This window comes from Apteryx mantelli, chromosome 4, assembly GCF_036417845.1.
Source record: "Apteryx mantelli isolate bAptMan1 chromosome 4, bAptMan1.hap1, whole genome shotgun sequence".
Classification (NCBI taxonomy): Eukaryota; Metazoa; Chordata; class Aves; order Apterygiformes; family Apterygidae; genus Apteryx; species Apteryx mantelli.
This window is the reverse complement of record NC_089981.1, coordinates 49,214,887-49,237,149: the sequence shown is the minus strand read 5'-3', so window position 1 is coordinate 49,237,149 and position 22,263 is coordinate 49,214,887. Positions and strand designations below refer to the sequence as shown.

The 22,263-nt window shown below is 45.5% G+C and overlaps 2 protein-coding genes across 2 annotated transcripts; one reads left to right on the top strand and one right to left on the bottom strand.

The window, feature by feature from the left end:
• The first annotated feature begins 1,266 nt into the window (after window positions 1-1,266).
• On the top strand, window positions 1,267-3,156 carry RIOX1 (ribosomal oxygenase 1). Its single transcript, XM_013959205.2, has one exon. The coding sequence runs from the start codon at window positions 1,267-1,269 to the stop codon at window positions 3,130-3,132; it is 1,866 nt and encodes a 621-aa protein (XP_013814659.2). The 3' UTR covers window positions 3,133-3,156.
• A 693-nt stretch (window positions 3,157-3,849) lies between these two features.
• Window positions 3,850-21,818, bottom strand: HEATR4 (HEAT repeat containing 4). The gene is made up of 14 exons (XM_067295671.1): window positions 21,587-21,818; window positions 19,629-20,784; window positions 18,701-18,885; window positions 16,076-16,276; window positions 15,201-15,386; window positions 14,333-14,533; window positions 13,130-13,279; window positions 12,456-12,560; window positions 11,192-11,336; window positions 10,028-10,208; window positions 8,911-8,980; window positions 6,863-7,052; window positions 5,367-5,445; window positions 3,850-4,044 (listed from the first exon to the last, which is right to left on the bottom strand). Exons 2-14 carry the CDS (start codon window positions 20,624-20,626, stop codon window positions 3,850-3,852), a joined length of 2,886 nt encoding a protein of 961 aa, XP_067151772.1. The 5' UTR covers window positions 20,627-20,784; window positions 21,587-21,818.
• Window positions 21,819-22,263: the final 445 nt, after the last annotated feature.

The following is a 22,263-nucleotide window of genomic DNA, read 5'->3' as shown; positions in this document are numbered from 1 at the left end:
GGCCTAACTAATGATTTCTGCTATGAATGCTCTTGAACTTTGTGAAAAAATAAATATAGACCTGGGCTGAAATGTTGGCAATGCTGAAGTTAAAAAAGGTCAAAATTCACTCTTCAGCTGTGTATCCTGGGCCTGTTATGCTAAGTGGCCCACACAACAGATCTGAGCATGCTTATTTAACATATTGTGTGAAGCTGATATATTCCTATCTGAGAGATGCTGATAGCACCCTTGTGAGCCAGAATATGGCTAAATTGCTCCAGTTAAATGCTTTAGACTAACAGGAGGAGACAAAAGTCTTTTGCAAAATCCATTCTCATAAATTACCTGACTCCATCAAAGATATTTCCTCACAAAAGTATGACACCGAGAAGTTCTCATAATGAAGCTTGTTCTTGATCAGAAAAGCGTCAACCTAGTATGACAGTAAAAATCCTTACAGCTTTCCACATTTTCCACGGGTTGAATCTTGCTGGTGACGTCACCTCTCCTTGGCCCTGCAGCCTGAGAGCCGAGCAGCCCTTAGGCTCTCAGAGCACCTCCAGAGCTGCCGACAACACCTTTCTGGGAGGCTTCAGGCCTAGGAGAGAAATGGGGAGAGCACAGATTATGACGCAGTTAGTGGATTTGGCAAAAAAACACTGTATGACATGATAGCGTTTTGGTTCTGGAGCTCCTTCAAGAGGATGCAGCCCTTCACCTGGCACCTCCACTGGAGGCACGAGAAGGGGGAGGAAGAGGAGGGGCGACACACCAGAATTAGACCCCATCCAACTTTGATTTCTATTGCTTGGGCAGCAGAACCTTAGGAAGCAGTCTTACCTCATCTGACCCTATTAGAGGGTAAAATAATTGCCTGCCGTCCAAAACAATATCCTTATAGTATACCTCTTGGAAAATCTTTTCTAGAAACGCTTACAGCATATTTATAGAAAGAAGCATTCCAGCCAGGGAAAGTGTAACCACATTAGGCAGGTTTCTAATGCATTTTTCTTACCATTCCTTTCTTGGGGGGGGGGGGACAAATAGGCTTTACATTTTGAGCAGATGTTATGACCAAATATAAGATATTACATGTTGTAAAGCAGCACGAGCGCATGTTTGAAACTTGGCGGTGAGGTGCCTCCCCGGGCGGACACGCGGGCTCTCCCATCGGCGCCAGGATGTTCATCTCCCCGGAGGCGCCGCCGCGAAACGGCCGTATTTGTGCCGCCCAAACGCGCCGGGGCGGTGACGCGCTTCCCGCGGAAGCGGCGCGGCGCGGCCATGGCGGCGGGCGGCGCGGAGCCGCGGCGGCGCGTGTCGGCGCTCTCCGTGTACCGGCGGGCGGCGGCGGCCGGGGCCGGCCGGCTGGAGCGGCGCCGCGGGCTGCCGCTGCCCGCCCGCGGCAAGCGGGCCAGGGCGCGGCCGAGGCGCGGCGCCGCCGCCGGAGCGGAACCGGCGGCGGCGCCGCCACCCGCCGCCGCCGCCATGCGCCGCGTGGAGCAGGCCGAGGCGCCGGCCCGGAGCCCCGGGGGGAAGCGGCCGGGCGGCCCCGCGGCGGCAGCGCCGGCCCGGAGCCCCGGGGGGAAGCGGCCGGGCGGCCCCGCGGCGGCAGCGCCGGCCCGGAGCCCCGGGGGGAAGCGGCCGGGCGGCCCCGCGGCGGCAGCGCCGGCCCGGAGCCCCGGGGGGAAGCGGCCGGGCGGCCCCGCGGCGGCAGCGCCGGCCCGGAGCCCCGGGGGGAAGCGGCCGGGCGGCCCCGCGGCGGAGGGCGGTGGCGTGGCGGGGTTGCTGCGGCGGCTGGGGCGGCTGGAGGACAGCCGGGAGCGGGCGGCGGAGCTGTTCCGGTGGCTGCTGGCGCCGGTGTCGCCGCGGGAGTTCGCGGCGCGGCGCTGGGAGCGGGCGCCGTTGCTGGTGCGGCGCGGCGAGCCCGGCTACTACGCGGGGTTGTTCTCCACGGCGGAGCTGGACGCGGCGCTGCGGAGCGGCGAGGTGCACTTCGGGGCCCACCTGGACGTGACCAGCTACGCCGAGGGGGTGCGGGAGACCCACAACCCCGCGGGCCGGGCCCTGCCCGCCGTCGCCTGGGACTTCTACCAGAACGGGTGCTCCCTGCGGCTCCTCTGCCCCCAGGCCTTCTCTGCCACCGTCTGGCAGTTCCTCTCCATCCTGCAGGAGCACTTTGGGAGCATGGCGGGCGCCAACGCCTACCTCACACCGCCAGGCACCCAGGGCTTCGCCCCCCACTACGACGACATCGAGGCCTTTGTGCTGCAGCTGGAGGGGAAGAAGCACTGGCGCATTTACAGCCCCCGGACGGAGGCTGAGGTGCTGCCCCAGTTCTCCAGTGCAAACCTCACGCAGGCTGAACTCGGTGAGCCCATGCTGGAGGTGGTGCTGGAGGCCGGGGACCTGCTGTACTTCCCCCGGGGGTTTATCCACCAGGGTGACACTCTCCCCGATGCACACTCGCTCCACATCACGGTGTCATCCTACCAGAGGAACTCCTGGGGGGACCTCCTGGAGAACCTCCTCCCGGCTGCTCTGCAGATGGCCCTGGAGGAGGACGTGGAGTACCGGCAGGGGCTTCCCATGGACTACCTGGGGTACATGGGGGTTGCCCACTCGGATGTGGTCGACGCTCGCCGAACAGCTTTTGTGGAGAAGGTGCAGAATCTGATAAAGAAACTCATTGACTATGCGCCTATTGATGCTGCTGTGGATCAGAGAGCCAAGTCATTTCTTCACGACTGTCTCCCCCCGGTACTAACACAAAGTGAAAAGGCACTGAGCGTGTATGGATTTCCAGCCCGGTGGCAAGATGGAGGCACCCGCGATGTCGATATACTAATAACAAAAGACACAGAAGTACGCCTCCTCCATTACGGGATCATTAGACTGTGCAATGAGGAAGCTGGTGTGATGCTGTATTACACGACAGAAAACTCACGAGTGTATCATAAAGAAGAGCCCAAGTCCCTTGAGATAGATCCAGAGTATACAGACAGTATTGAATTTCTCCTGTCTTCTTATCCAAACCATGTCAGTGTGGATACCTTTCCCTGTGAAACCTTGGAGGACAAGATTTCTCTAGCTACATTCCTGTTTGAGAAGGGCATTCTGACTACTAGGAAGCCTCTGGTGCAAGTGTAACTCTATTTTTGAACAAAATAAACATAAAGTTGTTTATAAAGTATTCTCTCCTGTTCTTACCTTACACCTGCTGCTAAGTGTGAATCGGCACTCTGAATCTCAGTTTCTGATATGAGGGTAGAAGGGCTTTGACCTGGGTAGACAAATCAAACATTGTTCTGATAAAGCAAGTGTCTGCTGTTGAACTGTGCGTGGTTAAGTGACTAGAGAAGGCAGGTGCTTAATTTTGTTTTTGCCAACCATATTACTACATCCTAGGTAACTTTGGGAAGCTAGTGAACTTTTTTGCACTCTGCAGATCAGCTGTGTGTTTACAGTGTTTTAAAGCAGCCCATGTTACTGTGGGAAGTACTCTCATTACTTAAAGACATATTTGATGTTACTCAAGAGCTATACCAAAATTTGGGCTAGCTGGACTGAATTTGAATAGGGCGTTCTCTAACAGTTTGTTCTTCCTTGTGCCAATTAGGGGTTTGGAAAGGCAGCTGGGATGGAGGGTGGTAAAGGTTTCCTGTACAGAAGGTAAGTTCTCCCTTGACCTTCATAATGCTACTTCAGAATTTAGCTTTCATGAATCTGAATGCATGTGCCTTGTATGATTTTGCTGGGCCTGTTAGGGAGCTACTGACTGGTAGTACCTCCTCCCACTGCAGAGGGAGCTCAGAAAACTGAGGGATATTTTCTTCTGTACTGGTGTGGTTCAGATAAGAAATCCCTCTAAACTTTTATATTAGAATTACCAGGAGTGGATTGAAAAACAGCAGTGATCCTCTCCAGGATGTCCTCATATTCAGAATCAAGGTCCTCTCTGCTCCAACAGATTCGGTTGGCTTTTTGCTGCAGCCAGTCCGTAACCTTTTTAAGTTTCAGTAGCTTCTGGGTCACCGAGTCCTTTTGGCTTAGCCTGAAAATCTGGATCAAATACATTGGCAGGTGGGTGTGACAGTAAGTCCTCTCTCTTAATTGAAAAATTTTATTTGGTACAAATAAACTATTGTTTGGGCCATGCAAGTAACAGCACATTTGTTTCACTCCGAAGTGTCATAGGAGAAGCCCAGGTGAGACTATTTAATTCTGCTTCAAAAGCTTGCAAGTTAATTTAAAACTTTAGTGTGAAAACACCTGATAAATTTGCTGACACTTTTTTGTCAAAGATGTCCCCCACTTCTCTGGAATTCCTCTGTTAAGAAAGAAATGATGCTTCCTGTGGGGTAGCTAAATTATTGAGGCATATAGAAAAGATACAATGAGTGCAATTTATGTTTCTTTCTATACCTAATCAGATGTATCTAACACTCTGTAGAAAATTTAAAATGCTTGTTAGTTTTCATATGCTTATTTATTTATTTTTTTCCCTGTAGAGTCTGTAAGGTACTGTTTGATGCTTTACAAGCAAATGGATGAGAGAACATCTATTTGGTCAGAAACGTTTGGAACATTAATTAGATTTTTCTTCTTTTAGACAAGAGAACAAATGCATTGATAAATAAATGTGGGGCAGCTTCCTAGAACTATTCTTGTAGGTTGCCTACGACATCATGCTGGGTAACTTGGATCCTGAAAATGACACTGCAGCCCTGAAGGACAGATGAAAAATTTGGTTTCTAGAAGATTCACTGGGAAAAGATTCCTACTTTTAAAAGGATCCTGAACATACTTATTTCTGCTTAGGAAAATACATTATTTTATTTAGATTTATTTAGATTTTATTATTTTATTTAGATTTAAATTGGAAGGAAGACAAACATTTTTAAAGGGTTGGTTCTTCCTACAAATGACTAATAAACAGTAAATGGGTGAAGCTTCTGCTGTAGTGTGTATAATGGGATTGACTGGATGCATTGAGAACATATGAAACTTGAAATGCTTTAGTGGTGCTTGGGAATGAGCTTTGCTTGGAATTTTTAGTAGTTGGCATTCAGATGGCAAGACTGAACACCAGAGCTGGATGCTAATCTGCAGTGTGATTGTAACAAGAAGAAACAAAAAAGGCTGCTGCAGTTTGGAGCTGTAGTGGGAGGGATACTGCAGACTACTGAAATGAACCAACAGACTGATATTTCACCTCCCACCCTCAAAAGCATAGATACTTTCTCCTGGATGGTAAATACTTTGACCTTATGCCTGGCCACGCCCTGGCATAACAGTACCAGATTGAACCTTGTGTGGTTCCTAGGCAGTTGCAGAATACAAAAAAAAAACCCAGTAATTTTTAACTGAGCTGCTCTACTTACCTCTCTCTTGATCTCTTTAATCATTTCTTGATCTTCCTCATGGGGAAAATGAAGGATCTTCACAGCTTTTTCCACTTCTCTAAATATAAGTGTAATAAAATATAATGATGTGTTATTTGCACATAGCAAAGTTTTCAAAAGGAAGAAAACCTCCAAAATTTACATGCTTCCTGAATCCACTGGGTTGTTGTTTTTTTTCCCCAGCTTGTGCTGCAGTGCCCCTATACAGGGCTTCTGCAGGGAAAGCTGGAGGAAATGGCAGTTTGTCCCAGTGTCCCTTTGAGGGATTAGAGAGTGCTCCAGCTTGTTGTTATCATACAGACCCTCTAAGGCGCAGTTCTGGTGTGGACTCTATGGATGCTCTTGTTCACTCATATGACACAAGTATCTAGAGAAGAGCAAGAAGTGGCCCTATGTGAGCTGAGCAGTTAAGGTGTCCGCATGCTGGTGTGGAGTGGAGCCTGGCTTGAGAGGAAGAGAATTGTACAAAAATGGCTTAAGAGAGAGGGAAACAAAAAGGAAAGTTGAGGGAGATGCAAATGACTGAATTGTTAGCTGTTGCCAGGAGCACTGGTGGTGAATCAATGTTTATATATTCAAAATGTGATTTAAACAATGTAATTTAGGCAGATTTAAGACTTGTGCTTCTCTCCTTGGCTGAGATTCAGCAGTTGCCCTATTACAGTGGTGGGGCTGGGATGCAGGCTTTGAGGTGAGAACTTTATAATAGATAGTCTTTCTCTCTTTTTGTGTTTTTGGTTTTGGGAGTTTTTTGCCCCCCTTTTCCTCCAGACTTCAAGCATATCTGTGACAAATGAGACAGTGATGGATCAACACAGAGAAAGTACTTGCATCTTTTAAACTTCATGTTGGTCAAATGTTGTGGTCAGTCTCATATTACTGTCTAGCTTTCCACAGGCCATGAGCATTTGCTCTGTGGACCACAGTTTGAGTTGCAGAACTGTGGCGCTTCTGTCCTGCCTTCCTTTAGAAACAATGGACAGATAGAGGAGCTTGCCCAGTTCTCTTTGCATGCATAAGGCCTCCAGCCATGACACCATGAGCTATAAAGCTCAAGCAAGAAGGCAGGATTAATGCCCCCTATTAAAAATTTAGAAAGTGGCTGGAGAGAATTGGTACAGTGGGAGTGAGAGAAGAGCCCTGGCACTTGCCTCCTCCTCTGGTCTCTTCCATAGCATTCTTGGGGCACCTACAGTGGAGTATGGAGACAGCATCTTCCCTATCCTCATCCTGCGATCATCTTCCCAGTGAGCTTGATTTGCCAGTAGCTCCAAGAAGTGTTTTGTGAGTCAGTTCTATATGTTGCCTCTTCTCTACTCTATTGTCATCATCCAGTGTTTATCAAGAAAGAGGAGCCTTAGGAAGGAAAGAGTATGTGCATGCTATGCATGTACTCTAGCTACTGATAAGACTATAGTAGGAGAAAGACTTCAGTTTGCCTTGGTTATGTGCACCTGTGGAGTTTAATGACTTACTCTCTGACTGTTTCATTTGGCTCCAGAATCAATCTTTCTAATAGTGTAGCCTGAACATTTTCATCCTGCAAACAGAGTCTGGCAATGCAACAGCAGGCTTCTCTCTGTACTTCTGGCTCTTCCTCATAGTGAACAGCCCAAAGAAGAAGATGCTTCAGCTCAGGACTCACACGGCCTAATTGACCCAATGCTGCCAATGAAAAGGAAGAAAAGCAGTTGTCTTTTAGATTTTGTTGGGAGGGGGGGAGGGAGGGAAGGAATGCTGCAGTACTAATTAATGCATTAATTGCAGCCCCTCTTGTTCATTAGGTTTCCAAAGAGCTTCCTGTCCACGGAAGCTCAGGGATATTGCGTTTGCCCATCCAAAGGCTCCTTGAGCATAAGATGTCTGCTTGTTAAAGTGAGATGCAAAAATGAAGTGGTTCCTTGGAATTTTACAGAACTATGTATATGAAAGAAGGGAGCTCTTGATAACGCTTTTGTCTTGAAGCACTGACATCCATGGTTGCCTAAGAAGCCTGCAGCTGTTTCTGCCAATAGTGCGCTGGCCTGGCCTTGTGAGAAACCATGTGTGTTTACAATGTGTATGCCAATATACATAAAATGCTACTGTTAGCAGCATAGATTTCTATATATTTATATAAATCTGTGTCTTTCTAATGTTAGTAAGTACAAATTAAGGCAGAGTTTCCTAACAGGCTATTGTGAAGGTAAATATAATGGGAGTTAATATATTAGATACAGGTATTCAGATAATATGGTAACAAGAGATGAATATCTGCATCTAATTGAACTTAAGATGGATTTTGGAGTCCAGAATGCTCCCCATCCACAGAATCACAGCTCTCCAAGTAAATATTCTTACGCTGTCCCCTCTGCTCTGGCCATATAGTGGTATAATTCCCATCAGCAGTAAGGGGACTTGCACTGTTTCCTAACTTGGGTTTTGGAGATGCACCCATGGAGGAGAGCCTTGCTTCCCCACGGGTTTTCTCCCTACATTGCTTCTCCCTCCTGCCCCTTCCTGGTTGTTCCCTGCTAGGAGCTAGGAAAGGAACCTTAAAGATATCCCCAAATGTACCCCTTCACACCTGATTTGAAGGTAGAAATCTAAGATTAGGGAAGGAAAACCTTGATGTATCCCCTATTAATCCTACACCTGATTTTATAGAGCTATGTCTACAACTTTTCTAGCAAGGCCATGTTACATGAGGGATTTGGTTGGCGAGTTGCACAATAGAGATATTTCCCTATCTTCTCTCGCAGAAGTGACCCTTCATGTTGGGTCAGCATCAGATAGTCTAGTATATAAAATGGTTACCTAACAGGCAAGTACTGAGAGAAGGTGCCTTCTTCAAGTAACTCTGTCCTCGGGGATTAGGAAGCTGTCAGCTTCAAAACATGCTCATGGGATTTTTAGGAGACTGTAGGGGTTGTCTGTGCATTTTATCCCAGGTATTGGCACTTAAAAACTGGTTATGAAAGCATACAAGTACTCATAGAAATGATTCCTCTTCCTGGATTTTTAACGTTTTGGGATATCATGTCCTGTTTCCAGCTATAGTAAAAATTCATCAACAGAAGTGTTTTTCTGACGGAGTTTGTCAGCTAGACTTGGCTCAAACAGTGGGGCAGCACAGAGGTGCTGAGAGCAAAAGAACGCGGTAAGCAGCAAAAATGTTGGTTATTGGCAGCTGCTGACAAAAGGGCAGAAGAAGATTTTTGTTTCTGTATACAAGTGGTGAAAATCCCAGCACAACTCCTACACAAAAATAGTTATATTTAAACTTCAAACTAGTGTTTGTAGGCTCCTAGGCTATGATAAATATTTAAATTCATGTACCATATCAGCAATCTGTTTGCCATTGCCACAGTATGATCAATGCTGCTTGATTTACTGTCTACATGTTTTTCATGCCTGGCATGACACTTTCAGATTTTGAAACCCTAAAATGTTCAGAAATCAACAACAAAAAAAAAGATAAAGTCCTAAGGATAGGCTGAAATTGCCTTCCAAGGACCTGGGTTGTTAATGAGTTCTGCAGTACCTCTGATGGCAAACACCTTGATTATCCAATGAGGATCGTACTGCATCATCTCATAGAGACACCGAAGGACCTGCAATAGAAGGGCACAACTGTTTGTTAGTGCATATTGTCACAGTGCTTTATGTAGGGCAAGAGGTGCTTGTGGTGCTCCACAAGTTTCCAGCAAGTGATGGACAAACTTCTGTCCTGAAGAGCTGACAAGCAATGATACAAGTGCGGGGAAAAAAAGGCCAGGCAAACAGCTAGCGGAGCTGTGCATAGGGCAGGAAGTGACCATTAAGCAGTGGGGCATTTCAAGAGAAAGCCAAGCTCTGGCTTGGCAGACTTGCTGTGCAGCCCAGGAACTGGAAAGCTGATGCAAGTTTTCATGGGGCCTGATGAGAGATTATGGAAGCAATTGAGAGGGGGCATCTTGAAATTTAGATAGTTATATGAAGAAAGGAAACAGAAAATGCTACAAAGCATTTCTTTTGATAGAGCATAGAGGGCTTGAATCCTGAGAGACTGAAAGCAGTACAAGCCCTGTGAGTTTAGCCTCTAGAAGGCTCCCTCACTCCATCCCAAGCCTGTGTGGTCCTCCAAATATAGCATGGTTTGCTCCTGTGCTTTGCTATTCCCTTTCTATCACTGACATTCCCAAATGTGCTTGAGTTTGATTTACAGTGAGATTTGTGTAAGATTTACAATGGGGTACATGCATGCTGTGCATAAAGTGGAAGCCCACAGGGGCTCTTTTTAGTCTGAAATGAGGAGGGAAGGATGAACCCAAATGCAAAAGTAGGACTCTAACAGACTGCCCAGGCTTTCCAAGCTTCCTGCAGAGCTGTTTTGAACTCTGGTGAGGACCTAGGAGTGTGGGAAGGACAGTTTTGAATACAGGCAACCTGGCTTCCTGGTCCCTGAACCAATTTTTATTGACTTCTATGCAGATACCCCAGCACTTAGGAAATAAGTTTTTTGTTTTAATCCTTTCTAGCAAGAAACATTTGCAAGACAGATTCATTTAACTCTAGTATCAGCAGTTTCAGGAATGAACTCAGTTATCATTAATAAAAGACAACTTTTTTTTTTCTTTTTTGCATTCAGGAGCTGCGTTGAGGTTTTTTTGACTACTCACACGCTCATCTTTAATCCCAAGTGCTCCTGCTGTAAGACAGGCTTCCTTCCACACTGCAACGAAGTCACTGGAGAAGCACTGCAGAAAGCCTGGAAATAACTTGGCTGTCATGTACTGCAGCTGCCTAATCAAAGAGAGAGCTTGCACCTTCGTTTGACAGTTTCTGGTGGTCAGCTTCACCCTGAGAGCACAAAGCAAGTCTTAGCAATGGGCTGCTGGAACCGGTTTCCAGGACTCATGCTCTACCTGGCACATAAGAATTATCCAGATTTCAATCAAAACCTTTTAGACTCATGGCTTCATATTGTCACCTCTCCTGTTGCAGATTCCTTTGTGGGTCATTGGCCCCATATAATTTTGTAGGTTAAAAGTCAATGAAAGCAGGAAATACCCAGAGGCACATGGTGTAAATTTTAGTAAATTCTCTCATTTTTTCTGAAGTTACTGTCTGTGACTTATTTGACTTCAAGATTTCTCTTAGATGTATAAAGTCTCCTCCTGAATGTTTTGTTTTCCCAAGCTGAAAGAGTCGTTGCTGAGCCCTATTGCTCGCCTCATTTCCCCACTTATCTGTTGGAGTGGAAAGTGAATACACTTCATATTCCTACACATTCTAGATCACAGTATAGCCTGAACCCCATGTCAATGACCTCCTAACATAAATCTCTTGGTTTACCCATGCAGGCAGTTACTGTTTTGCTGTGAAAGTCTGTGCAAATGGGGCCCTTACAAATACATATTGGTATAGCTAAAAGCACCTGAATAACATATAACCTTGAAAACTGGGTGGCTAACACAGACTGGGATCACAGAATGTCTCATGCTTCTAAATTATATGGTATTTATGCACACATGACCTGTATACTGTGTGTACTATGATAGCAAAGGCAGTATGTGTGTATATGCACAATGTATACTATATAGTGCCCATACAAAATATGCACTTTTATAGGTACCAATATATACTCATATGCATGCTCTTACATCTCTTACATCTCATACATCTCTTCTAGCCCCCAAGAACCTCAGCTTAGATACTCAAAGATACTGACCTTCCACTGAGAAAAATGATGAGATGCCTGAAGGTTCTTGAGGATCTCAGACCTAGTGATGAACTAATCTCTCTTTTGAAAGGGGGAAGTTGCCATACTGGTTAATGCTTACCTGAGCTGATCATGGATTTCCTTTGCAAGCTTCATGTGCCCCAGTGCCAGAGTAGCCACCTGGCGTACTCTTATGTTCCAGTCCTTCCACATCATCTGGGAAAGCTTGTTCATTAGGTCATATACAAGATGGTAAGATGGGAATGCTGCAGCATTAATCAGCAATAAGCTTTGGCCCACTTCAGGAAAGGATTTTCAAAAGGTTTTTGAGCTACTCTAGCTTTAACTCTGCTACTGCCAAAGTCAAGAGTGCAACTCTCATTCAAGTTGGGGGAGTTTCACCAACTTCACTCACAGCATCAGGAGGAGAGTGCTGAGCAATGTGTACATCTCGTAAAATGTCCTGCAGTGGTCCTGGGAAGATAAAGGCTCCCACCAGCAACCTGCCAGGTACCTCTGGGGTTTTATCTTTATCTTTTATCTACACTCATCTCCTACAGAACTTGGCTTTTGCTTACACTCACATTTGCCTTGATGGATATGTAGAAACTGCTGATTAAGTTTGTCTAGCAAAAAGCCTGGGCACTTAATTTCCTTTTCAGGAGGGAGGCTGTTGACTACACTTTATTTACTGAGATTTAGCTATTAGGTAGAGTAGTAAGAGACACATCTTCCCCCTGAGTAATCTAACCAAGAAGAGTCCTCCAAAAAGAGGGTGCCAATCATAGTTAACAGACAGCAGAACAGCTGAGATGTTTTATAAATAAACTTAATTTGAGAAGCAATGGTAATTGTATAGCAACCCTAGCCAATGTACAGGGAAAATCAAAATGTTGACAAGGCGTGCTGACGCCAGGTTGCTAGGAGTGAAGTAGGAGCTTCTCCCCAGTGCGGGGCAGTACTGATTTGGCCCTCCAGCCTGTTAGCACATTGCCTGAAAGACATTTGTGTGGAAACCCTTTGGAAAGAGATCAGAGGAAAAGCCTGACTTTTTCATTTGGGGGCAGAGATACACTCTGTGCTCCTTCACCCTCAAGAGTTTTGCTGGTGCAGGGGGTGGGGAGGGAAATCCCACATCCGCAAGCCCTGCGATATGCAGCAATAGAAATACTTGGGATCGCCTGTCTTTAGCAGAGGTTTCAGGAAGAGCGACGTAGGGCAACAGCACACCAGAGGCATCTCCTGCTGTCTGTCGCAAACCGGTGGTGTCACTGAGGGCCTGCTCTTAACTGAGGAGGGGTCGCCAGGACCCCCGCGGGCTCTGCCGGCTCTGACTTCATGGTGGGGAGAAGAGCCCCAGGGGGCCGCTGTGACCCCCCGCTTACCTGGCTGAGGTGCCCGCCGGCACCGGGGAGAGCCCGGCAAGCCCGGGCCCGAGCTGTCCAGCGGGGGCTGTTCAGCTGGGCTGTCAGCAGGAAGTGCACCAAGGGCTGGAAATGAGCAGAGCAGGGGTTAGCATGGTGTCCCGCAGAGCTGAGGCCCACACGGAGCCGAGGCTGGTGCTCCTTGCCGAGCCAGGCTGGCTGCTTTGCTGGCCCTGCCCGAAGGCCGAAGGCTGAAGCTGTAGGACAAGGCCCAGTGTAGTCCCCTTTCCACCACACAACCCAGAGCACCCAAATTGTGTTGGAGAGGCGGCTGGGGGCAACACTTGAGCTGCCTGCAACCTCCAAGCGACTCTCCAGCCATGGTTTGTAGCCCCTGCCTTAATTTACTGTTTTAAAGTATAACTGAGGGACAGGTCACTTCAGCTCTCAAATGACCTGGGAGAGCTGAAGTAGAGCTTTGGGTACAATGGAAATAAACCACTGCAAAATACGTCCTGCCTTGCTCAGCTCATTGCTCAGTGCAGAACATGCCCCTTGTCCGGGACAAAAATGCAGAGACAAATTTGACCTTGAGGAACGGAAAGGAGAACGCAGGGTTGCTGCAAACTGCATGCCTCCATCCCCTCTTGTTGCACTTCTCCCTGCCCCGGGGGCTGCACCTACTGTGCATTCACCGAGGTGGGCTAGCAGCAGGCACGCCTGCTCCTCTGCGGCTGCATCGCTCTTCTCAAACAGCCGAGAAAGGAGCTTTGTCACTACCGGCACAGTGATGGTGCTCTCCAGAGCCTGGCATTGCGCCGCTGCCCAGCTGTCTGCAGAATTGCCTGTCGGCAGGGGAACAGAGAAAGGAAGTTACTGCCCAGGAAGATAGCTGCTGGCCATGTCACATGGCATGGTGATTCAGGTCCAGACCTCAGCCCCAGCGTGGCACCCTGGCATGCAGAAGACCACTCAACCAGTTCACAACCTAAGTTATCACTCTCTGAGCGCTAGGGAATGGATGTGGTCACCCTGTGATCAAAATATCTTCTGGAATTAAACAGTGACCCTCAAAACTGATGGATCAAGTGTGAGGAGTTCCAAAGGAGGTAGATCCCTGAGGCATATGGGAAAATGGAGCCTCTCACTGGAGAGCTTCAGATACTTTTCGAGTTACAAGTTGGTGAAAATGGATTATGTTTGTTTATCTTTCTTTATAGAACAGGACCTAACAGCTTTGAAAATAAATTTTGCCCCTTAAACTAGGAAACGGATACAGCTAGGATGTAAGACCTGAAAGACTTTGGATTTTGCCTGGAGTGTCTGCTACCTCAAAAGAGGAGTCAAGCCTTAATCCAGGCAAGAAAGAGTGGTTGTGGGAGGAGTGCTTTGACTGAATACTGGATACTTGCTGTAATCCTGCTGAAATCTAGCAGGAGATAATATAATATAGAAGTCTATACCCTAAATGTTTCCTTTGCATTCAGAGGGACAAACAGCAAGAACAGGAAGACTGATAGCTGCATGGCTGAACTGACAGAAACTCAGACTATCAAAACTGTATTTGAATTTGGTGAAGTGCCCATTGTGACATCCCACACTACAATGCTGTTTTACAGAAAACATCCATTTCACTACCCATCTTGGCAGAGCTGGAGGAGTTGGAAACACCTAGAAGCAGCACACCTAGCTCTGTGAAAGGTTATCCACATGAATTTTCCAGTGACCTTCTCTGCTTGTGACTGGCTCCAGCAGGACTGGCAATGGTTGATCTACCACGGCTACATATATAGCCTTTCCAGGGGACAGACTGTAATCCCAAAATGGTGAGTCTGACCTAGCTGAAGAGCTAGAAGAAAAATAAACATCACAGGAAAGCTGCCACAGAGCCCCTTTACCATTTGCCAGAGCATCCTTCATGATTGATTGTGCCTCCTCATTCCTTTTCCCAATAGCATAGTGACACAGTGCAGATGCCATTCTCACATGGGCATTCTTGTCCTGCAGAGTCTCTCTAAGTAATGGCTGTAGTTCTGCAAGCACATCCTGGGTTACTGAGGACTTTCCAGCACTATCTGTTACTGCAGCTGAAGAAATATCTGAATAAGAGAGCAACATATCTGCCCCATGCTTTTTCCCTGTTTAAAAACAGGAACATATTTTCCATGCAGTTGCTAAATGGTATGCTTGAATTCATGATAATAATAATGGAGTACGGAACACATAATAATGCTACAAATATGCTTGCAAAAGCAATACTTTGTCCATCTCTAATGTCCACCAGCACTGAAGATCTCCGTATTTCTCCAAGTACCAGTAAATTTCAATTTGCAAACCATGGCAAGGTAAAAAACAAAGTTTATACTTATTTTACAGACATGGTTAGCAAGGAAAATTTGATGTAGCTCAGTCAAGAGCACACAAGACATCTTCTGCAAAATTTATAAAAGAAAGCCATTTGTGCTAAGTTAACAGTACAGTCATTGCTCTCATGGTCTTCCACTCTCCAGCAGTGTATATAAGATCAAGTAGGAGGTGGTTGGAAATTAAGTACACTTGATTCCCTTTATTTCTGAACTGCCTTAGATTAGAGTGTTTATTTAGAGTGTTTATTTATGAAATATTTTTTTATAATACTGCATCCAAAAGTACCCTTTTGGGGTATTGACAATTTTATAGAGCAATGACGCTGATAATGAGGTATCAAGCAATTGCCCTTGTTTTCACACATGGATAACGTTTCATAACAGTTAAAATTTCCCATACCCACATGCAGATCAGCAGCCTGCAAGCAGGAGCTTCTCTCACTGAGCTTCTGAGGGTTGGTTTTCTGTCCGTGTTGTTCAGCTGCGGCAGACGCACAAGCTATGATAGCCTTGATTCTACTGATGTCATGTACACTTGTGAGAGACCTCATTAAACCTTCTGTTGTCATATTTCGCCACTGGGGATCTGGCATCAGAGAGGAAAATGTGTTTGGATAAGCAGCATGGTAATCTTCCCTAGAATTCCTTCATCTGGAGGACCTCCCTGAAATGGATTCACCAGAAATGCAAAGGAGACTTTCATCATTCCCACAGTTGCCCTTGTTTTCTGTTTCCCTGCCCCAGAGATGGCATCTTTATGTGCCTTACACAGGATCTCAGCTTCTCTGTATCTTCTCAGGTAAACCACAGTGCTGCACTTGAAATCTGAGTCATGCCCAGGCTGTGCCATGCAGTGGAGAGCAGCCACAGACAGAAAGTTTAGATTGGGGGAACATGTCCACCCCCATCATACAATCTCTACTTAGCAGAAGAATAAATGCATTTCTCCCCCAACCCTCTGCATCAGGATTGCATTTGCCCTTCTTTGCCTCAGTAAGGGAAGTGGGGAAAATCCATCTGTGGGTCACTCAAACTCATCCAAGTGGTTAAAGATTTCCAGGAAAGAAAACGTCTGCACTGGTAGAAGATTCATGGTGAACACCATGAGTCTCTTAGGATCACAGCAATTACCTGTTCATAAAAAACTAGGAATAGAACAGTGTTTTCGAGGACAGGCCTGACATTGTCAATTCTTTACACAAGGATCATTGAGCAACTAGTAACTATTTGAGTTCATTATGGACCAAGTAGGTTTTAATAGAACAATCTACTCACGCAGGTTCCAGGCATCCTTCCACTGCTCCAGCATAGCCCTGAGTACTTGTATTTCCCAAGGTACTTCTTTATTAGACCCCTTGGACTCCTTTTGTACTTCCTTGGTCTTTGTAGGAGGTAATTCCTCATCATTTTGCACAAAATAAGGAGTTAAAGTGGGAAGAGCAATCCATCGCAAGGCTCCCTTCTTGGGTCTCTGCACTGCTCAAAAAGAGTTTGTTAAAAGAGATTAGCAATAGCCTACGTTATCCATAACCTGAAAGAGTCAGAGTAGAAAGACATCTCAAAGGGTTACTGTGATGTACATCCCAAGCATCTCCAACATCAGTCTGAAGCAGCAACAGCAGTGTATTTCCCTGCAAATAAGGCAGAAAAATTGTGACTTCTCCCTCAAGAATGCCTTTCTTGGTATGATCAGAGCAGGTACAGGAAGTTGGGAGCAGAAAAATGTAAGCTGTAGATCACTTCTTGTACTGACCGATCTTAGCTCAGCAAAACATCATAGCTTGAGAAGCAGGTGTTCACTTCTCCTCATTTAACAAGAATTTCAGGATGAGTGAGAACCAAAGCCAGGTCTGTTTCATGATAGATCCAGGCTGTAATCCTTCCCTGTGCTGCCGCTAGAAGAGAGTGTGTGTCTATTAGTGTGTTGGTGTATGTGCAGGTGTATGCACACAGAAGTGAGCATGTAGGCTTTGCTCTATCCTGTGTATCTGTATATCTGCCACTGACTTCTTCAACCAACTGGATGCACCTGGTCTCTTTTGTAGTCACAGTAATTTCTGCGGTACTTCAAATGACACACCACGGGAGTCAGCATATTGCTCTCTCAAGTAGTTCTTAGAAAGACCCACCTTTTTATAGCAGTGGAAGCCAGAAACAGAGAATAGGAGTGATCTCACAAGGACAACCCCATTTCAGAGGCAAGCAGGCAGTTATTGAGATGCAAGGTTTGGAAGTTCTCCACATCATGCAAACTGAGCTGTGGGCTCTTACCTGCCCTCCTCTGTGGCTTAGCAACCCCAGCATTCAGGTTGTCTTGGGAAGGGCTGCTGGAGATGTTTGCAGTATTGATCATGGTTCTCCAGGATGAAATAGTCCTTCATCCCTTCATCCACCTGATGCACAATCTTTGCAGTCCCTGCGTACACAAAGGAACAGATGCTACCTGAAGAGCTTCCCTGTAAAAGAGGTCTCTGGTCTGCAAAGTCTGTCAGCACATATCAAAAGAGGGATGCATCCACTGTTTGCTCTTAATAGCTGTGAATGCACTGAAGCAGTTGCATCAGGAAGGGGCTTCCAAAATGACTTAAGGGTGGTAAAGAGGTTTGCGGGAGTCAATGTGAAAGGAGAGTGGAACTGTGAAGCTGTGGGGCCCACCTCAGGAAATGCACCTTGCAAATTCACCTGGAATTCCAGCTGAAAATGTCTCATCAAAAGGCTAGTTAAAACTGACCTCAGGCCCTCCTGTCAATATTTTGGCTTTATAGTCACATTTGGCTGCTTCTAAATGATTTTCTTTGTTCATAACATGCTGCCAGCTATATTCAGTAAATACACAGATGAAACAGAGCAATCATTTTCTCTTTCTGCCTCTGTGATCTTATTACCTGAAGTTATGATCCACAGACACTTTCAGACAGCAGTCTGATGAAATAAGGAGAGTCTCTCTGAGAAGTTCTTCCCTCAGTCTCCGTGTATTTTTCAATAATTTGAAATATTTGTGATAGGTAGCTCCACAACAGCTAGCCAGTTAAAAACAGCAATAAATATCAAATCTTACTGAATATTCAATTGAGGACTATGTTATTCTGTAATTTCCCAGCACTTACTATCCTGGACTATCCAAAATCCCAGGAGAATGGGTGCAACCTTCAGCTGGTATAAAGTGTGCCACTGAACCTGGACAGAGAGGAGACAGGAACTCCAGAGCTCAGGGCTCATGGAGAGAAAAGGGGTCTACCAGTCATTTCAAATCAAGGGACATTGCTCTAGGCCATCTGCAAAAATATCACCTAGGAATGGGGACAAAATCTCCAATTCCAAATCATCTCTGTATTTTGTGTGTGGACTGAAACTAGCAACTAAAGCTTAGCAGAGCCCAGGGCATGCTACAGCCTCTTGGGGTGATGAGCAAACTTTGTGTAGAACCAGTTCCCAAGCCACTGCCAAACAGGTCACTGACTTTTGAAATGGACTTAAATTGCGATGGCCTGTCAAGCACTTTGCACTGGTCTGAGCCAGGCAAGGCCAAACTTCTTGATTTATGGGCCGTATGCTAAAATTCTTATTGTGACTGAGGCACATGATACCTGGTTGCCTTCACCCAGAAGTGAGGATTCGCTAGTGACTACTCGGGTAGTACAACTCTACTGCTGGCCTTATAGCATAGCTCTGACATAGAAACCACAAGTGAACCACCTGAGAGCTTCATGGTGCTCAAGAGCAACAGGCTGTCCTCTCTCATGCTGGTCCTTTTGGATGAAGCTTTGACCCATTGTCCACGCAAGGGTCCAGCACTTGCTTTGAAGCAGCTGTTCCTCTGGTTAAGTGCTAGACCCCATCCTTCTGGACCCACTCATTAAACAAGATATAAGAGCTTGTGCCAGGTCGTGTTTGCCTTACCAAAGTAAAGCTCCCACTCAAAAGCATTCTTGGGGGTGTAGGTGTATTTCCCAACACGGGCAATCAAATGTTTCTGCACAGAAGATTCTGGGTTCAGACACGTTCTCTCTGTGTCATCAGCTGTAATATTTGCATCAGCAGGGTGATCAGCTGACAGCACTCTTGGGTAATAAGCAGGCAGCCCACTAAAAAAGAAACATGACGCCACTATAGGCTTGGGAACCACTGGGATGAAAGGGGAGTAGTGCAAGAACACACTTTTGTTACCGTCTGTGCTATATGTGAGACAACTTTGCTCCTCTAAGTGATCATACATTATCTGCCACAGGGGTACTTCCTCTGTGTAGTTTCCTCTCATCACATGCTGCATTCACATCTTGGACCTCACCACTCATGATAACCCACACAGTAATCCAGTCAGTGGCATGAGGCTGGCTGCCAGAAGGGAAAATCTCTTTCTGTAACGGATTTGTGAATGACTGGTGAGGCCCATTCTGGGGAGCTATGTGAGACTTTGGGGTCCTGCTTCAAAAAAGGAACAAAGAAGTGGGAAAAGATTCAGAGGCCATCAATAAGAAATTAGAAAACACGATGTTTAGAAAAATGTTTATCAGGGATGATGAAAATACCAGAACATATTTTAATACAAGTGTATAGTACCTAGAGGAGATGGAGGGATACATTTTTCTTTAGTGCACACATTATAATTTTCAGAGATGCTCAAATAGAAAATAAAAGGCCATATCTATGCAGATTGTGACAGTCATTCTGGAGACAGTAAAAATGTAAGAGATCTTTAGGAGACCTATTGTAAATGAAGTCGTCAGTGGGCACAAAGGTGGAAAAACCATGGCACAAAGTGCCCTCTTGTTCACACATCTCATCATGCTACCAGAGTGAAAGGCCATCCTTGTCTCAAGGACATAACGCCTCCATGTCTCTCCATGCAGAAATACAGATGATGCACCATGGAATGCCTAAACACAAGCAGTAGTAATGAGGAACAGCCACGGAGCAAACACTACGAAATAAGATGTCTCCTCTATACCTGCAGGAGATGGGGAGGACTGTCCCAGGAGTCTTCTCAGCTTGTGTCTGAGATATGATTTCCATGTCATTTTCTCTGCCCTGAATATTATCCAATATTTTCAAATCTCTGTCAGAAGAAAGCTCATCCCTGATTGTGTTCCAGGAAAACTTCTGTTTTTCAGAGTCAAGGGGGTTACATTGAACTGAGCCACTCCTGGCCCTCTGCTGATCCACAGTCCATTGAGGTGTCATCCTGTTCAGCTTTTCCAGCCCTGTTTTCTCCACCCCCCAGGTCATATTCTCTGATCCTGGGATGTTCTTCTCAGAGACCTGCTTTTCCTGTCTTCCTCTTGTTAGGGAGCCAGATAACTTCTCACAGGGCTTTTCCAGGGATGCCTGCACGCCTGAAGTCTTACAAGAAGGAACAGGTGGTAGAAATAACTTTCTGGGCAAGATTTCTAGTTTGGAGCCCCACAGGCTGTCTTCCTTCCTGAGCTTAGGAGAAAGTCCATTATTTTTCATAGGGAAAAGTGGTTGCTTCTGAGGGTGGAGTCTGACCAAGCTCTTGAAGTTCATAGCAATGGGCTTTTCACTTTTTGGCTTTTGAATGATATCAGAAGGATCATAGAGGTGTTTGAAGTTGTACTCCTTATAGGACAGTCCTCGTTGCTCCAGTACGTCCTTGGAGAAACTCAGGCCCTCAACTATCTGCCTGAGGTACTTTTTCAGGTAATACAATTGATGCTTCTCAGAGTGGCTGAAGTCTTGCAAGGGCATGGTGATGTTTGTGTTCTGCAAGACCACAGCTGGGCCTCTGTTGACATGCAAGCACTCAGCCAACGCACTGGGGTCCTCAGCAACCGAGCGACGATTGCTGTGAAAGGCTGATGTCTTCATTTTGCCACCACTGATGAAGCAACCTCAATGCTGTTGCTGCTGCTGCTGCCAGTAAACCCTTTAAAACATAACTATCAGTTTGAAGAGCTCCATCAGTTATTCCGTGAGACTGAAATCCCATGGATCAGTGAGCATGACGAGGGAGATCAGTCCCATTCCTTCAGAAAGAGAAAAGGGAGCTATCACCAGTTTCTGTATTTTTAAATTTGGACATTCTATTTCTATTTTTCAAAGTCATATTTCAAGACTGCACCATTTGGGGAGACATCACTTTGCATAAGAATACAACAACTGTAGCAAGACTAACAACAGTCAGTAAACAGTGATGACAGCATGGAACAATTAGCTGGCTATGAAGGTGCCTATTATTAAATACCTTTTAATGATCATTGAAATGGGACTTTACCCTATGTTTAATGCTTTGCTGAGCTAAAATCTAAATTTCTAGTAATGATAAAAAAAAAAAGCTAAAGGGAAAATGAAGAATGGAATAAGGGTAGTGAGAAAGACGATCAGCAACAACTTTCTGCAGGCTAGGAGGAACTAGCCGTTAGCGTCCACTGGTGTTGCTGCTGAGATTTCTATTTAGAAAGGTGTTTTTGAGACATACATAGGCCTTCAAATTCATTGTATATAACACACTTCCACCAAAAAGTGGTAATGATGTTTCTTCACTTTGTTCAGTTGCTTTGAGTCAGACACCCTGAAATGCGTCAGTCAATGAACCACTAATACACTGCAACTCCTTGTGCCCCATGTGGTACTCACTCTCCCCATTATTAACACTTACTGTTCGCTCCAATCCAGTCAGATTTCACTGAAATCTTGTGGAAGCTCTACTGAAACTGGTAATAAAATCTATATTTATATCTACATGGGTAGGTGTGTATGTTTGTGTGCAGGCAATTACGTATATATAAAAAAAAAAATAAAGTCAGCTATGAATTAGGGTAGACTTACCAGTTACCTTTTCAGCATGGCTCCTGCAATCCCGATCTTGTTTTAACAGGCACAAGAAGCATTTAATTTCAGAGTAAGGATTTGCTCCCTTGGTGTTCCAGTGCTTGTCCCCGCCTTGTTTACAGAAGCTGCCTGGCAACTTGTGGGGCACTTCGTTCTGTCAGATGTCCTCTGTTCCTCCTACAGCATATCTGCCTGGGCTTTTGTTTTTTAATAATGCTCTCCTTTTAAATATCAGCATGTTTTTTATTTATTTATTCAGACTTCATTTTGTAGGAGTCTTTTAAAATCTTTTATACAACTATACTCAAGGCTTACTCAACATTTTCTACATTAATTGAATTCTTAATGAGGCATAGCACATGTCATACACAGAATTGCAGGGTACCTGGTCTTGGGCAGGCAGTGTGATCCTCGTGATCCTCAGTTTCACTATCGTCATCGCTATACATACTATATTGTATTAAATCTTAATTAAACATTAAGCCATAATCTCTCACAAGAGGGAATTTGTGTTATGTAGCTGACATAACAGCAAAAACATCTTCTTTAAAAAGTGATATATAAGTCAGTACAGTTAAAATGATTAATCAGATATATTTGTTTTTAAAGCTGCAATAAGGACACAATAACTGTGTTTAAATGCCTGGACTTACTACTGTTATTTTAGAAGCATA